At 42.6% G+C, this 18,556-nt stretch overlaps 1 protein-coding gene across 1 annotated transcript in view; it reads right to left on the reverse strand.

Moving 5' to 3' along the window:
- The window catches only part of PRKCA (protein kinase C alpha), a 411,365-nt gene that overhangs the window by 238,828 nt on the left and 153,981 nt on the right, over positions 1-18,556 (reverse strand). The window contains exon 3 of the mRNA XM_058561412.1: positions 13,161-13,243. Within this exon, the coding sequence (XP_058417395.1) occupies positions 13,161-13,243 (83 nt within the window). The remainder of the gene's footprint in view (positions 1-13,160; positions 13,244-18,556) is intronic.

Genomic DNA, 18,556 nt, shown 5'->3' on the forward strand with positions numbered 1-18,556 from the left:
CCTAAAATCGCCCTCTTCCATGGAGAATATCATTTTCCAGTGTGAAATTCTCATGTTTTAAACATTTCTACCCCATGTTAACTCTACAAAGCTTCCTGCCTTAAAAAAGAGATGGGGAGGGACAGGCTAGGACTTGAAATTGCAGAGAGCAAGCAACATGCAAATTGCCTTCTGCAAGGAATTTGTGTTAGGTATGTTTTATGACACACACACAAAAAACCTCACCTGTTGTAAAACAGTTTATAATCTGCGCATTTCAAAATATATGCTTTCACACAGCAGTCTCATAACAGCATAAATTTCTCATGAGCATGAAGAGCAACCTCTATGAGCTTTGCGTGGATTATTCATCCTGGCACATTTAGGCTTATAATGAACATGCCCCTAGAAAAACTGGTCAAATTGAAAAGAAATCAAAGACTACTGACTCCTAAGGTAGTGTTCCTAGCTCTCTCTGCCATTTCTCTTCCTGCTGAATTATGATTTGATATAAACCTCTCCACATTAACTGTGTAATTAGCAATTACTTCAAGGAATACAAATCCAAAATATGTACTTGACAAAAAAAGCATTTCCTCTTAATAGATTATTTTTCCCATCAACGTTTAACCAAAAAGTGTTCACCAAATTAAAAAATTCTGATCACACACTTAGCAAGCACAGCTTAACGGGCATTTCGTATAATTTTGTTAGGCTTAAACTTCTTTAAACCCACTGAAGAGTCGCTCAATACAAACAAAAAAATTTTTTTAAGAGAAATTCACTTCCTAAAGATAGTAACTTACAGTCAGGAAATGGCCGGTATTGCTTCTGAGAGAATCACATGAAACATTTTACAGATATTTTATTCGCACCAAGGAAATTATTTTCATTTTATTTGGGGATCAGAGGCACTTTTTCAGTCATTGTCTCTCTCAGCATACATTAATGATCACCTACTATGAGTCAGAAATCATAGCAGGCATTAGAGATACAGAGATGAATAAGATTTAGGGGAAAGAAAAATATTACAATATAATATAATCGAATACAGTCTTCCTGTGGTAAACTGTTACATTAATGGCCCAAATGACTCATCTCTCCCAGGATCCACACCCTGTGTAGCCCCCTCTGTGATGGTTAAGTCTGTATGTCAACTTGACTAGGCCATGGGGTGCCCAGAATATTTGGTCACACATTATTCTCGGTGTTTCTGTGAGGGTGTATTTGGATGAGATTAACATTTAAAGCGGTAGACTGAGTAAAACAGATCGTCCTTCCTAATGAAAGCCTAAACAGAACAAAAAGGCCGGCTGCCCCCCGAGCAAGAGAGAAGTCTTCCTGCCTGATGGCCTTCAAACGAGGGCCTGGGCTTTTTCCTGCCTTTGGATTCCAACTGTGTCCTTCCTGTGTCTCGAGCCTGCTGGCCTTCAGATGGGAACTATACCAAGGGCTCTCCTGGTCTCTAGCTTGCAGACTCACCCTGCAGATCTTGGGACTTGCCAGCCTCCATAGTCACATGAGCCAATTCCTCATGATAAATCCCTGTGATAAAAATATACACACATATATACATATACACACAGCTCATTGGTTCTGCTTCTCGGGAGAACCTCGACTAATCTACCTTCACAGTGACTCTGGGCTTGGCCATGTGACTTGCTTTGGCCAATGGGACATCAGGAAACAGGATGCCAGCAGAAGCTTAAGTGTGTGTGCACTGAGGCTCGCCCTCTTGGAAAACTGCCACCATCATGTAAGAAACCTGCACTACCCTCCCAGAAAGGCCAATGTGGAGGAGAACAAAGGCATCCTGGCCAACATCCCCAGCTAGCAGCCAGTGGAATCATCTTGTGTGACCATGTAGAAACACTTAGAAAATGTTCAGCAGGAGAGTAGGATGATCATTTATATATGTTATATATACATATACACATTTATATATGTTACAGATATAACAACTGGAGTACCACTGGGTAGCAGTAAGAAGGATGGAGCAGAGGAGAAACAGTCCAGAGTCAATAAGACTGATTCAGAAGACACGATGAGACCCTTCACTAAGATGGTGCCTATGAAGACAGGAGAGACAGAGGTAGAACCCACAGAACTTGGAGATCTATTAGATGTGGGAGACAACCAAGATAATCCCGAGGTTGCTGGTTTGGGAGATGGTGTAGAGATGATAAGCTGGTGTTATTCCAATATAGATCAAGATGACAAGCAGCAGCACTGTCTTTGGGAGCGGAGGAGATGCAAGGAGAATGGGCAACAGTGAAGAAAATAAGGACAGCGCCGTACATCTGGGGCACGACATCCTCGACAGAGAACCTGAGCACTCTTTCCACATCAAGGATATCATTTGGGAAACCTTCACACAATCAAGACTATTCAATGCCTAATGGCAGTATGACAATTATCATAATGACAATGACATTCTTCTCAGAACCTGACTTTTCCCCTTGTGTATCAGTCTCAAAACGAATATGTTTTGGGAATATGTTGGATTATAAAAATAAATAGAACTGTTGAACAAATAAACAAAATGATTAGAACAATTGACCTTCCCCTCTGCCCATCTCACATCTTGCTAATACTGGACTCTATGACTGAGAGTGTTTGCTCATAGCTTCTGGTACAATAAAATGTAAACAGCTGTCAGAATGTGCTCTCCCACTCTTCATCTCTCTTAGCCACTATTGAAGGCCTATACAGAATTCCTCGTAAGTGGGTTCATCTGATTGATGTGCTTGTTTTTGGCCCTTGGTCTCACTGTAAATAAATGTCACAGTGATAATGCTAGCTAGAAAATCCTCAATAAGTCTTCCTCCCTCTCCTAGCCCCCCAGGAAATATATTTCTTTTTGCCCATAGACTTCCTGAGTCTCCTGCTGGAAATTCATTAAGCATCGAAAACAGAAAACAGAGCCAAGGAGAGGAAGTACCAGCTAAGTGAATGGGACCCATACCTCAGCTCGTAAAAAAGTGACTCACTAAAATCCAGGAACAAGCTTCTGGCAGGAGCCAAAAAGCTCTCTGGGCTGGTTTTCAGCTTTGGGTGAAGCCACCTGAAATGAATCTTTCCAGAAACTCTGTGTCCTAGAAAGTCCTACCTTCTGTCTTCCTGAGGGGAACCCAAAACAAGTCTCTAAACGGCTCCAGGCTCTCACCTGGTCTCCTCAGCCCTGCAAGCTCTAGTCTTCACTAGTACGCACCACTGGTCTCACTTGTAAATGCTTTTGCTGTTAACTTCTTAGGATTTTATCATTTCAAATTTTTCTTACTGCTTTATGATTTCTCACAGTCACACTGACCTCAGACTCTGTCCACAAAAATAGAGCCTTCACCCACAGAAAACCTGCTCCTTAAGTTGGCTTTGCTGATCAACCACATGGTACCAAGGAAGGAGGATGGGTTTGGAAGCAGAGAGACCTGGTTCAAAGCTTAATGCACCATTTACCACTGGACTGCAGCAAGTCACTTAACCACCTCCGAGCCTTGACTTTCACATTTGTACTTCAGGAACAATAATATATGCCTAGTGCCTTTATGTATGTTGTCCATTGAAGTAATTATCTGAATAATGTTTATTCATATGTCTGACTTCCCACTAAGGATAAGCTGTTTGAGTACAAGAACCATGTTTTTTAAACCTTTTCATCTCACAGCACTTGGCACATAAATGCTCAAGAAACATGTAATGCTTACATATAATGAATAAATGCAAGAAAAGCACTAGACATAAGACATGCTAAATATACATCAAGTAATATGAAGAGGTCATGTCTGTGTAGCAGCACTTCGAGCTCTGGGCTTCCAATGATTTCAGCTCCAGTGGCAGGCTCCCCAGACACCATTTCCAGCAACGGTTCTCAGAATCAGTTAGTTTGGTTGTTCGTACATCATGAACTGTCTGATATTACTAAGTCACTTGTACTGGTCAGGGAAAATAAATGAGGAAGCCATCATACCAATTCCCCTCCCCCCCGCAAAGCCCCAGTAGATAGTTGTATGTCACAGATGCACATCCTTCTAGTTGCTGTATGTGGGACGTGGCCTCAGCGTGGTCGGAGAAGCGGTGCGGCGGTGCGCACCCGGAATCCGAACCCAGGCCGCCAGCAGCAGAGCGCGCGCACTTAACGGCCAAGCCACGGGGCCATCCCTAATTTTTGATCCTAACCACTCAAAAGCTACTGCCCAGGTCCACCATTTTTTAAACTAAACTCCAAATAGCTAAGACAATGGTTTGAAATGACTATTGTGAAAAGAAGGAAAGCCCAACAGGTGTGGTTCTCTCCCCTCCCCAGGTGTCATAATAATAATGCTAATGAAACATCCATTCCTAGGTATTAGATAAGTTCAGTAATAGTCTCATGTGTAGGTAAACTATTCAAGTAATTCAACACCAGATGAATACAACTGGCAATCAAATTAGGTTATCAGGCCCTCAGCCACTCATTCTCTTCAGTTTAAGAAATCTTTATCGAGTACCCATTCTGTGCCAGGCTCCGCAACCAGGCTCTTGGTTTTCAAAGAGAAAAGACACAGGATCTTCCTACAAAGAATTCACTGTGTAGGATGATCGTTAGGTAACACAACAATTCTTTTAAAGAAAAAAACAAACATGGGTACTAACTAGAAGTGCCACTGAGAGGCTACAGAATGATTCCTAAGTGTTCTCCAAGCCTCATACACAAAGTCTCTTTCAAACTTGATGTCAGAGACAGTTTACAACTTTCACAAGAAAATCACTCTTTCTACCTTATGGTCTTACCTCCTTTTGAACCCCAAAAGGTACTACCCACCTTAATCACGCCCCTTATTCAGATCTGGCTCCACTGGACTTCCCAAACCTTCCCACCACACCCTCAAAGGCTGACAATTTGCCAAGCATGGAGATTTTGAAAAGAATGTGCTACTGGCCTTACACACCATTCTAAGAGTGGCATTCCAAACATGCCTGAGCAGTGGCAACTTAAACCAATGGATTAAGTTGAAAAGCCCCTAGAGTGACTTTCCTGAAAACAGGCATCGTGGTACACTGCTTAAAATATGAGGCATTTTATCCATCATTACACCACACACACTCCTCTCTTTCTTCTCACTGGCCAAAACTTGGTAGGTCGAGAGAACGGACGTTCCATCCTTCAGCTCTCTCCTTTAGGTCATCAGAATTGCAGACGAGGATGCAAGTCTGAGGTTATTTTTAATTCCCAGCTAAATTAATTTGGCACAAAAGTAGCAGGAGTCTCTTCCCTTGTAGGAAATACTTCTGTTACTGTGAATCTGGTACATAAAATAATCCACCCACTGAAGAGCCGAATTAGCATGGGAGTTTTTGTTGGGTTTGTTTCCCTGAAATAACTTCTCTATAAGGTTTCCGTGGCATCACAGCACGTGATGAATGGTACCTGTGGGCGAGAGAGTGCAGGGGGTGCTCTCAGAACCCGGACAGGCCTCCTCAGAGCTTTACCTAAGGGATCCCACCAGGACACGCAGAACATTGCCACTCTCTCTTGCTTGTGTTCTTTTTACAGGTCTTCTTGCAAATACTTGCCACCTGAGAGTATGTGCCCCTGGATAGCAGCATGTGGCAAGAGATGTAACTCCCTCAAGCCAGTAGGAGAAACATGAAAATAGCGATCTGCTTGTTTTTAAAAGATAATTTTGAAAAGAAATAGGGCCAGCCCCGTGGCTTAGCGGTTAAGCGCATGCACTCCGCTACTGACAGCCCGGGTTCAGAGTCCGGGCGCGCACCGACGCACTGCTTCTCCGGCCATGCTGAGGCCACATCCCACATACAGCAACTAGAAGGATGTGCAGCTATGACATGCAAGTATCTACTGGGGCTTTGGGGGGAAAAAATAAATAAATAAATAATTTTAAAAAAAAAGGAAATAATGATGAAATGGCATTTAGGAATTTAATGGAAAACAACTTCAAAGACCATTAAGTTTTGGGGGCTGGCCCCATGGCTTGGCAGTTGGGTGTGCGCGCTCCGCTACTGGCGGCCCGGGTTCGGATCCCGGGCGCGCACCAGTGCACCGCTTGTCCAGCCACGCTGAGGCCGCGTCCCACATACAGCAGCTAGCAGGATGTGCAACTATGACATACACCTATCCACTGAGGCTTTGGGGAGAAAACGGGGGTAAAAAAAAAAAGGGAGGAAGATTGGCAATAGACGTTAGCTCAGGGCCGGTCTTCCTCAGCAAAAAAGAGGAGGATTGGCATGGATGTTAGCTCAGGGCTGATCTTCCTCACAAAAAAAAAAAAAACCACCACTAAGTTTAACCTCCATATTTATAAATAAGAAAACCAAGGTCTAGAAAGGTTTCCAGTGACGTGGCAGGGCAGGATTCCCAATGCAACTCCAGGACTCTTTTCACCTCACTCTGCTGAATTTTAAATGCCACTTTTTAGCGCTGTCACCTTTTACAAATCTCACTTTGCTTTGTTGGTTCAGGAACGTAAAAATCTTTTGGGTATAACTGGGTTTGCTCACAAAACTGTCTTATTTCCACATTAAATGTAAAAGCACACGCTGAGAAAATAGATTTACTAATTAATTTCTAGTTTTATTTTAAATGTTTTGAGTTTTGTTATAAATGAAGTTCGAAATGTTCAATTTTAAACAAGTTAGCAGTCTTTTTTATTTGATCAGTTTCTAAGACACGGAAAAGAACTCCAGAACAGGAGAATTCTCAAGATTGCAGTACAGAAAAGAAGACGATTTTGCTTTCTGGACATACAGCCCTCCGCTGGTTCCAGCTTCACACCAGTTATCGCTTTTGCTTTGTAAGAATTTGCACAATAAGTTCCATTTTGCGTTCTAAGTGTTTACAGTCAATGCTCTCAGCTTCTTCAAATGGTGCAGTTTTATGATCTTCACAGACTTGAAGATGTACCCAGAGCAGAAGCAAGTTTCCCTGGTTTTTAACAAGTTAATTAAAGTCTTCATTTGTGCCCTTCCCAACATTCTGGCAGGCGCCAGCTAACTTGTGACGCTGCCTGTGTGGATGTTGGCTATCTCCCAGGTGAGGTACAGTGATGACCCAGGAAGTTATTTTTAAGTCACCTGAATTCTGTTCAACTGTATGGCTCAGACAGAAGTACAAAGTACCACATGGGACAGTTTCTCCCTAGACAGGCGAGGGGCACTGGTGAAAATGTGCAAGGCAAATAACAATAGAATGGTTAGGGCCGGCCCGGTGGCGCAAGCAGTTAACTGCATGCTCCACTGGGGTGGCCAGGGGTTCGCCAGTTTGGATCCCAGGCGCGCACCAATGCACCGCTTGTCAAGCCATGCTGTGGCGGCGTCCCATATAAAGTGGAGGAAGATGGGCACGGATGTTAGCCCAGGGCCAGTCTTCCTCAGCAAAAAGAGGAGGATTGGCAGATGTTAGCTCAGAGCTGATCTTCCTCACAAAAAAAAAATAGAATGGTTAACAAAAATATAGATGCAAATGCAAGGGACACTTGTTACCTCTGGATGCTTTAAGCCTTTTAACAGATCAATCCCTTCCGTTTACACTTTCTCTTTTTTTTTTTTTGTGAGGAAGATGAGCCCTGAGCTAACATCCATGCCAATCCTCTTTTTTTGTTTTTTTTTTTTTTGCTGAGGAAGACCAGCCCTGAGCTAACATCTATGGCCAATCCTCCTTCTTTTTTTTTTTTTTTGCCCCCAAAGCCCCAGCAGATAGTTGTATGTTATAGTTGCACATCCTTCTAGTTGCTGTATGTGGGATGCCGCCTCAGCATGGCCTGACAAGTGGTGCGTCGGTGCGCTCCCGGGATCCGAACCCAGGCAGCCAGTAGCAAAGCACGAGCACTTAACTGCTAAGCCACGGGGCCAGCCCCCCTTCACACTTTCTCAAACGTCCACATGGCCAATGCACAGAGCAAACGTTCCAAAGATTATGTTGAAACAGTTGTTTACCATTTCTGTCATTTTATACATATCACATAAGAAATTTTTCTCTCCCTGCAACTTTATAAATTGAAAGCGTATGTGTGTGCATGTGAGTGTGTGTGTGTACAGTATGGCTTTAAGAGCAGGACTCAGATTGGTATGATTCTCTGAAAGGGCCACTTTACAGCTTTTCTCACTTAAGGCACAGAGAAAACTGAAAGTACGGAAGAAAAAGATTTAACGTGCTAATAAATATATAAACACATGCACACACACACGCACGCACATGCATACATACTAGAAGGCCAAATACCCCGCTCTCCCTCTAGCAGGGTGGGCTTTGTGAACAGACAGAATTTAAGATGAATGGAAATTGTTCTAAGAACAGGAAGGAGTTCCAAACTGAAGGATGAAGAGGCTGCTGAGCTGAAATTTTAAATAGTGAAGGGAAGAAGTCTGAGGAAGAGCCAGCCCCCTAGAACCCATCCCCAGCCCTCCCCGCAGTCCGCCTTACCCCGTCACAGCCAGAGGAGGGAAGAGTAAACCACTCAGGGCAGGCGATCAATGGCAGCTGAAGAAACAGCACTTCCGAAGAGCCAAGTCACACTGATCGCCCCCATCCCCCAAAGCCAAACAAGGTAATACTCCCTCTTCTGCCTGTCCACATCCTAGTTCATGTCTTAATCGGGGGGGGGGGGGGGGGGGGGGGGGGGGGCTACTTCTAAACATGGGTCTGTTTTTTCTTATTTCTTGTCTTATAAAATTGTGGATGCAAGGCAGGGGTGCTGGGCCGAGCCCCAAGCTGCATTCTGGGGCCACACACCTGGAAACACAAATTCTGCACCCACTCAAAGTGCCTTTCCAGCACCGAGTGGGAAGAGCGCTGCTTGTTCTGTGCACCAGGTACCCAGCAGCTCTCAGTCCTCCTTTCCAGCTTCAGAATCCTGGCTCCAAAGACTCGCAGCATCACTGAACGAGTTAACCTTTAATGTTAGGTTCTGTGCAAGTCTTTCATTTTCCTTTCCTCTCTACTCGGTGTGCACACGGTTGCACTTAAAAGTCTCAGAAATCTTGGCTTTTATCTCTAGACGTGCTGGCAGAGAATGTCTGGCAATAGAACACTGCTCATCTGGAGGGGGTGAGGGGAGAGCTGAGAAACTGGCCTGATGATTTTTCACGGGGTCCTTCCATTAAACCCAGAAGCCCTTTCTCCTCTGAGGTTCCCTGCACTTCTGCATCCTTTCAACTAGACTGCTCCTTGAGTTCAAAAGAATTTTTAACTGTATTCCCAACAGGTTACTGTAATCTAGATACTGGTATTTTATTTTTTGGTACTTCTCCTATCCTTTCATCTTGAAGACAGCAGAACAGGTACAGTATTTGTGGATTTCACAAGGTTTGTCACTTCTTTTGCCCCATCTGTTAATGCTCTGGAGTCTGCAGAGCTCAGTGAAAGCATTATTAAGCAGCACATGAACTATGCATCTTAAGTATTCAACGTGGTATGAAAAAAAGTCTTAATTTAAAAACTTTAAATTTTCAAAGAAAAAAGCTTGGGGTAGTTTTTTTTCTCTTAAATTATATTTCATTTTCTTGATCTTTCTGGTCTTTCTCACGCCCTTTAGCACTTTTCTAAACATCTGAACAGAACTTGCAATGATTACACCAAGGGGTAGACATCAATGTGCTCCACTGACTGCACAACCAGGCCAGGGACCTCTCTCTCTCTTTCCTAACACCCTTGAAAGAGTCAACCACAGCCTACTGGATGTGGATGAAAGGACAACATATGACAGTGCCCCAGATCATTTATGCCTTTCCTCAATATGCCTCAGTCTCCTCATCTACAAAATAAGAAGGCTAACCTAGATAAATCTTGAACACTCTTTCCAGCTCTATAATTCTATGATTTTAAAACTTATTCAAAAAAGGATATAACAAGAAAATCCTACCATCTCAGCTCAGCTCCGTGTCCTGAAACCTTCATGCTTTTCCAACTACCTCCCTGGTGCAGTTCAGTTTGGGCATCTTGCAGATTTGTAACAAAGAAGTTAAGATCATCCTGCACACAGACAGAAGACACTTCTCATGTCCTGGCTGCAGAAAGCCCTAATCATAAGTCTTGTGACGCCAAGAACCAAAAGGCAAATTTTCTTCTTGGAAGAGAATGCACAATCCTTTGCGAATCAGACAAGCAGGACTGGCTGATTCTTTGTACCTTTTTAATATCTCACGTACTTCTTTTTCTCTCATGTTAAAAAATTTCATCTCTTATCTCTACTTTCGAGGATATTAAAATGTGAAGCACAGCATCTACAGCAAGTCAACACAGAATGAGAAGGACCAGAACTCAGTGAACATCAGATCACAAGGTGCGTCCCATTATCTTTCACACCAAGCTTTCCGCCTGGCTCCGGGTTCTATGAGTAAGGGGACCGCAAAATCATCCAAACAGGATAAAATTTCTGAATGTGAAGGAGGTTGCTAAACAACAGGTGTTAATCAATTTACAGGAGGCATAAAGCAAGACTTTCCCATGTAAACAAGACTGTCCTGTGCAAACCTGGATGTATGTTACCTATCTGTGCTTAATATCAAAAGCTTACAGTGAATTCATAACAAAAATCATAGACATGATCAGCAAGCTGGCCTCCAGCCCGTTTAGGAAGAAATCTCTAAATCAGCATCACTCTCTCCTGGATTTCCTCCTACTGCCCTGCCCTTCCTCTCCCATCCAATGTGCTGGAGTTCCTCAGAGCTCTTTCTTGGGCCCTAATCTCTTTTCTTCTCACTCTATACCCTCTCTCTAGGCAAGATGATCTACTCCTAAGACTTTAAAAAAGAAAAAGAGGAACCTTTATCTTCAAGACACACCCCACTTCCAACCTCCACACCTACATTCACACACAACTATCTTCTCAATGTCAGACTTCTCAAACTGAACATGTCCAAAGAGAAACTCTTGATCTTCCCTATCCCAAGATCCCAAATATCCCGATCTCTCCAGAGGCGCCATGGCCTTAAAGCGCCTCCATCTGTTCATGCGTTTGGGCCAGAAACCTACAAGTCCTTTTCAACATCTCCATCTCCCCGATCCCACAACGACCAAGAACTGCTGATTTGGCTCTCAAATGTAACCTGAATGAGTTCACTCTGTCCATCCCCATTGCCTCCACCTACCCCAAGCTCCCATCATTCTTCCCTGGAGAGTAGGCACCTCTGTGCTGGTTCTCCATCCTTTGATATTTCCCCATCTTCACCTGTATATCAAGCCCACTTCCTACCGTATCCATTTCCTTCAAGGCAACCAGAGCAACCTTCATAAGATGCAAGCAGGATCACATCATTCCTTGTTTAAAACCTTTCCCTGGCCCCCACTGCTCCTAAGATTATGTTCAAAATCCTTAACCAGACATCTGATGCCAACCTGCTCAGTTTCTCTCACAGACTGAACTCCTTTCCCCATCAGAGCTTTCTCACTTGCTCTTCTCTTTGTCTGAAACAGTCTCTTACAGGGCTCCTTATGTCCCAGTGCATTCGCACACACACATACACATGCCCTGTTTCTTGTCTATCTCCACTTATTCTTGAAGCTTGGTTTAAACGCCATCTCCTTGGGGAAGCTTTCTGACTAGAGCAGGTCTCTTAGGTGAATGTGCTCAAAGCACCTGTATCCTATTTTAATTAGTGATATTTTAATGTCTATCTTCCCCCATATTAAGTACTCAATAAAGAGTACTTAACCAAAAGAGTGAAGAGGTGGAAGGTGGGAAGTGAAGGAGGGGTTAGGCAAAACCTACTTACACTCCTGTAGCCTGCCCACACTACCCAGCCCCCCCAATTCTTGATGGGGCAAAACGGAAAGAGATAGAAGTGAAGCGAGGAAAGATGAAAAGGAAGGATGAAGTTGGGAATAATGAGCAAGGAGGTGAAAGGACCACCACATGATGCTTCAGGCCAACTTCCAAAATAGCTGGTACTCTTCATTTGCATCTATTTTTATCTCTACAATGCCCACAATGGAGATAATATTCCAGAAAGAGGAGGAGCATGGAAAGGGTGGGGTGAATGACACTAAATAGTTATTTGTATGTAGGCAAGTCACTCGACATTCACGGACTCGGGCTTCATGGTCCATGAAGATATAAAACAAGATGATCTCTGAGGTTCCCTCTGGCACCCACATTCTGTGAGTCTTAGTGGGATGGTGGTGGCTTAGATCCGTGGCACCCACTCTATGCTGCCGCCACCATCATTTTAACTGAAACGCGGCGTGTTCCCCCACACCAAGGGTGGAACGGTAAGTTCCTCCATTACATGTGTTAAAACAATGCAGAGCTGAATCCCTCAGAGCTCACCACGAACACACCATCTTCTGAGAAGGGAGGAATTCAGCCCTGCCTCCACTGTGAAAGCCACTTTGAGATCAAAGTTTCCCAATGGAAACAAGTGCCAAAGGTAGGAATCACTGGAAGCACAAAATTTAAGTATTAGTGACTAAAGGGATCCAGCACAAGCAATTCAGAATAGAAATGTCCACTCTCCCAGGCTTCCCCCGCAAAAATTTTTCTCAGTTAAAATATGACTTTCCATGTAACAGCCCAAGTTTCTTTCCACTCGATATATTTTAGATTGGTATTTCCCAAGCCTCCTAATTCCCACTCTCCTTTTCTGATTCCATTTTTCAGCAAACAAGAGATGCTCATAGAGACAGGCAGAATTAGAACACAAACGAAATGGTGTGTTCACACATGGGCAACTTCAGGGATCATTTGTTCAGTGAAACAGATACTAAATTACTTAAATCAACAGTAGCATTTATAATACATAATGAAAAGGCAGCAAGGATCTCATGGAGCAAACTGGGAACAGTTTGTTACGTTGGTCAAAAGCAATGATGGTCCTATTAGTTAATAAACCATCAAGAATAAACTGAAGAGTGATTTACGTTCATCGTAAAATTTGTCAACATTTTCAGGAAAGAACCGCACTGTGTTTGTGAAAGCTATTACTATAAATTTGGTGGATTTAGTCCACGTGTCTGCCCAGAATGAAAGAGGACAAGCTAACAAGAAATGCTCCTCAGATTCCTGAGTAGTATGCCGGGGCTCAAAAGGACTCTACATCTGTTGATCAGTACAAGCCAAAGTCATATGAGACTAACTGATAAGTCTTCCATTAAGAGTACGTGCCAAAACAACAGTTGTACAGGCATTAAAAAATATTAAACTCAGAAACCTGCTTTAACATCAAATAATAGTTTCCAGACTACTTACATCAGTGTCAGGTCCCTTGTCCGCACCCGGACAAGAAAAAGTAACAAATTCATGGCACCTCTTATGAACCACAAAGCAGCAAACTGGTGGAGAGAAAAGAAAACCAAAATTAGAATAGTCTAGATTTAATATACAAGCTTTTGTTTTCCAAACAGAGCTACGTGCTGTTAGAAGTCAATTTAATTTCAATGCAGACACAATCTCAAATAACAGTCAGAAGATATTTCATTTGAGACTCAGCAACATTTGGTATTGATTGAAGTCATAGATAACAGAATCACACAATGCCACACCGACAAGGGCCAAGGAGACCTAGACCATACTTCCTATTCTTTAAAGTTGAGGGAGAGAGGGCCAGAGACTGTAAGGCAGGTCCCCAAGGTATAAACAGGAATCAAAATTTAAAGGACTTTGCACTGCCCTATACCAACACACACGTGCATTTAAATGTTTGTAAATGTTACATCCTAGGGCTGAAATAAGCTACAAAGAGAATAACTGACTATAAATAATATATGGCTATTCCTGAACGTGGGTTGCAGAACTTCCTCAGCAGAATTCTGAACTTAAGGAACTCGTTAAGACACAAACCCAACCTACAGAACACAGTTCCTCTGAAATGAAAAGTCAGGGAACACCCTCACACCTCCTTGTATCTGCCTGCTTGCCACAGATGCTGTTACTAGTTGGGGGACTTCTCACAAATCTACCAAAATCCACTACACATCCAATATTTTCCAAGCTCAACGTGGTTTTGATAAATCATCCTGAAGATGAATCAATAAAAGAGCTGTTACAGAAATTAATAAGTAATCCCCTAAGAGATTTTTATGAATACTATAATGTGGAAGATACAAAAAAAATGACCTACTTATTCCTTTCATTGAAAGCTTGATGTCTAGCTCCAAAGGACTTAATCTACTACGCTATTGTTCTTGGTTGAAAAACAACATGCTAAAAGACAATATACCCTCAGAAATACTGGGTAGGTCCCAAGGCTTCACCGCAGAAGGCAGGCGAGAACTTCCAGATTCTTAGCTCATGTACTCTTTTCTTCTCTCACCAATGATACTGCAACTCAATGCTCAAGTGTCAGTAGATGAAGCCAACTGAAGAGGGCCAGTCATCTTAGTGGGTGGGAGAGGACGGCAGGTTTGCTGAGAGCTGAGATCCCAAGAGGAGATCAAGTACTGAGTCTAGTACCAAGAGGAGACTTAGAGGGCCTTGAGTGGCCAATAAGAAATTGAGTATTTCTGACAAGCGTTGGCAGCCACTGAAAGGTTTGAACAAGAGTAACACAGACAAAAGCAGTGCTTTAGAAGGGCAAACAGTGGTGATAGGAAGAATTTAATGGAATAGATTTGGGCCATAAAGCCCAGTTAGAAACCTCTTGTATAGTCTAGGAAAGAAAGTAACAGTCCATCATTACTCAGTCTGCTAAGAAATGAAAGTAATGGATACCAGAGAAATTGCAGAAGAACTGACAAGACCTGCCAACTGACCACAGATACCATTTATTGAGCATCCTATTATGTGTCATTTTGATGGGGTTTTCACATGCATTATCTAATTGCATCCTCATGACACTACTTCATATGCTTTACTATCTACATCTTATGGAAGAGAAAATATTGTATCGATCCCCAGCATCAAGTACGCTGTAAACATACAATATTTGTGGACAGAAGAGAGGATGAGAGAGGAAAGATGGATGGATAGAGCAAGAGAAAAATGAGGGTCTTGCCTAAGGTCACCCTCCTACTATGTAGTGGAGCCAGGATCACACTAAGGTTTGCTTGACTCCACAGCCCCTTTTCCTTCCACCATGTCATATCCATGGACAGGAGCAGAAAAGATATAAGAGGGGATGCCAAGATGTTGCACATGAACGACAGAAAAATGGTACATGACGACAAGAGTTATGTATATATAATAAATATATTCATATTTATGCATATATATACATATATATGAAGCCCAGAGAATGAAGATGTGGGTATGTCATGTCAGGGAAATAGGACAAGGGATGACTGTTTTCTTTTAAGGCAGTCATAATACAATGTCACTATAAAAGTAGTTTTTTTTTTTTTTTTAAAGCAAATGCAGGCTTGGCATGAGTAGGCAGAATTGGACATCCGAGGGAACCATCCACAGGAAAGTGACACTAGAAGACCTTTTAAAGAGCATCCCTTTAGAAGCAGAGATGCCCTGAGTGAGGGGTTCTCCTTGGCTGCCTACCATGCCCACCACACCTGCCCACTGTACACAGTCGGAGAAGGAGGTGACTGAAGTGACAGAGAAAAGAGCCCCCAAGCTGCCCGGGCAGTGCCAAACATTGCAAAGGGCAGCACTTCACTCCTACGAGCCCTCGGGGCAGTGTCCTTTCCACTGTGTTTCTGCTAAAAGCACTCCATTGCAACACTAAGGATGGCTAATAAAGCAGTGCTGTGATGTCGCAAATTAATCTCATCTGCTCACTCTCCCCAGGCACAAAGTCATCATTCACTCACTGGAATTAGAAAGATAAATTACTAAAGGAAAACGGTCACAGGAGCATTATTTCCTCATCATAGTTTATTATGAATATGGTGTTTTGAAGGGAAAATAAGCATTCTGATTGCCTACTTAACAAACATTTGGGTCTTTTTTTTTTTTTTTAAACCATCTCTGCATTCAGGTGAACACTTAAGAAAATCCATAGTTATCAAATCCCTTTGGAACGATAGTTTGTTTTCGGGATGTGTTCTTTCTAGCCCCACTTACCCGTATATGCAATTATAAATCTCCAGCTGGAAGTATTTCTGTTGTACGCCTCAAAAAATCTCTCATATCCAATTTTATCCTAAGAAGAACCAGGCCCTCATTGCACAATATCATTTGCAAGGGCAGCAAAAAGTCCTATCTACCTCAAAATTACTTCCTCCCAACCTGCCTCAGCAGTCCCCTCTGCTTCTACCTTCCATGAGAGTCATACATCTAGAAGAGACTAGATTCACCCAACAGGAGGTGGAGAGAAGGGTTGTGCGTTTCCAGAGACACCCTCATAGATGTGAGTTATCTAAGGGATAAAGACCCTGTAAGCCTGTTCAAAGACTCAAAATTCAGAAAAAATGAAGAAATAGAAGTTACTCCCTTCCCTAAACTACCCCCAGTGAGGAAAGCAGGGAAGCTTGGTGTTGGCTGACTCTGGCTGGATGCAGCATTCGCCTGGGAAAGGCTGTCCCCAGAAAATTGAGCAAGGGCCAGAGATTCCAAAATCACTTATGGCTGGACTTGAACCTTGGTTTCAAGTTCCAAACTAAATGGAGCAGTGCATATTTTGTAAGAGAATATAGTACAAACAGTTGAGAAGTCTTACTACTATAGTTGAAGAATGAGGAAAAGACTGGCTCAATAGAACAAGAGAATGCACTGGGCTGACCTAGAGATGGATAGCACAGACTTCCCTCAAGCTGAAAATTAGGAGCTATCGTTTTTATCCTTTTTATTTAAAATTCTAGAGGTCTTCACCTCACCATGTTATGTGGAATAAGGGGAATTGGGGAAGAGGGGGGATAAAGTGGAACCTGCCACACACTATACTTTCCATCAATAGTTGCCTGACCTTGGCAAGGAGGAAGGCAACTTTAAGACAGCAGCCACTCAGTTGGAAGAAGTGCAGACATGTGTCATGGCAGATTTCTCCTGCTCCATGGTTTGTCCTGAAGCTGAGCCCTCGGCCCTTAAACAAGCCTTTGCTTAAGCAAGCACAGGCTGGCCAATAAGACTCTGAAATGGAGCCTCATTTTCAACGACTTTGGGTTGCCTCTGCTTGTATAACCAAATGAGAGGTTTTAAAATATGAGGCTATCCTGCAGCTTAAAGTTACAAAGTAAATCTTCATTCAATTATTTCCTAAGTACAAAATCGCTCTCCTCTAATCCTCTATGTGATATGCTTATGCTGTTCAACAGTGGTGGATGACACATGAAATGCACAAATCACACTAAGCAAATGACATGGGAGGACAAAAAACAATCAAGACCACAGGCTTGGCCAAATAATGCTTTTTAATGTTAACTAGGTATAAAATTGAGAATGCTCAGTCCACTGATCCATGTTCCATGCTAATCTTACTTATTGGAAGTAAAATCAATGGAAATTAAGGAAGGTTTTCACCATCTGTCAAAGGTATATTTCAGAGACACAACAAATAACAGTCATCTATGTTTGGCTCAACAATTCACAAAATTTCCAAAAAAAAAAATAGGTGTGTTGTAATGCTGCCACGTTGATGTTAACAGTGGTTCTCTCTCGTGCTCCGTAGTTTAAAGAACAAAAACCAGCAAAGGGCAGGCTGAAAGCCAAACACTCAGTGTGAAAGAAACAACACTATGCTCCCCCATGAATCTGATAAGAGCCGATTTAACTATAATGAGTCCTGGCCCATTGGATATACATGGGGGACCCAAGAGTGCTTTGTTTCTGTGTCAAATATCATCACGCAGATGGATAACTTGGGGCTCTTGATATGGGACAGTGTTTCCTAGAGTGATCTCGGGCAAATGGTAAACCAGAGACGTTTCCCATAGTCCATTCACACATAGAGCTTTACTAAAAAAAGAGCCTGGTGAACTGATGCTACATGTACAAAGGAATCAGTTGCAGCTAAGTGCTTCCTGCTCAGCACTCCAGGAACATCAATGTAAACTCCTCCTCAGGAACGCTACCAACACTGATCACACACAAATCAAGTAGGTGCAGCAATGGTTCCAACCTGAGAGAAAATTTCAGTTAAAGGTAATTAATCACCACCTCATAATTACTAGGAAGGCTATTCTTAAAAGACAGAAACCATAAAATAACAAGTGATGGCAAGGACAAGGAGAAATTGGAACCCTCATCCATTGCTTGTGAGAATGGAAAATAGTGCAGTCGCTATGGAAAACAGTGAAAATTAAACACAGAATTACCACATGATACAGCAATTCCACTCCTAGGTGTATACCCAGAAGAACTGAAAGGAGGGTCTCAAAGAGATATTTGCACACCTACACTCAAAGCAGCATTAGTCACAATAGTCAAAGGTGGAAACAACCCAAATGTGCATCAACAGGTGAAGGGATAAACAAAATGTGGTATATCCATACAATGTAGTATTAATTCAGCCTTAAAAAGGAATAAAATTCTGACACATGCTACAACATGGATGAACCTTGAAAACATTATGCTAAGTGAAATAAGCCAGACACAAAAGGACAAATATTGTATGATTCCACTTATATGAGGTCCCTAGAGCAGTCAAATTCATAGAGACAAAGTAGAACAGAGGTAACCAGGGGCTGGGGGAAGAGGGGAATGAGGAGTTAGTATTTAACGGGTACAGAGTTTCTGTTTGGGAAGATGCAAAGAGTTCC

Source organism: Diceros bicornis, chromosome 18 (assembly GCF_020826845.1).
Source record: "Diceros bicornis minor isolate mBicDic1 chromosome 18, mDicBic1.mat.cur, whole genome shotgun sequence".
Lineage (NCBI taxonomy): Eukaryota > Metazoa > Chordata > Mammalia > Perissodactyla > Rhinocerotidae > Diceros > Diceros bicornis.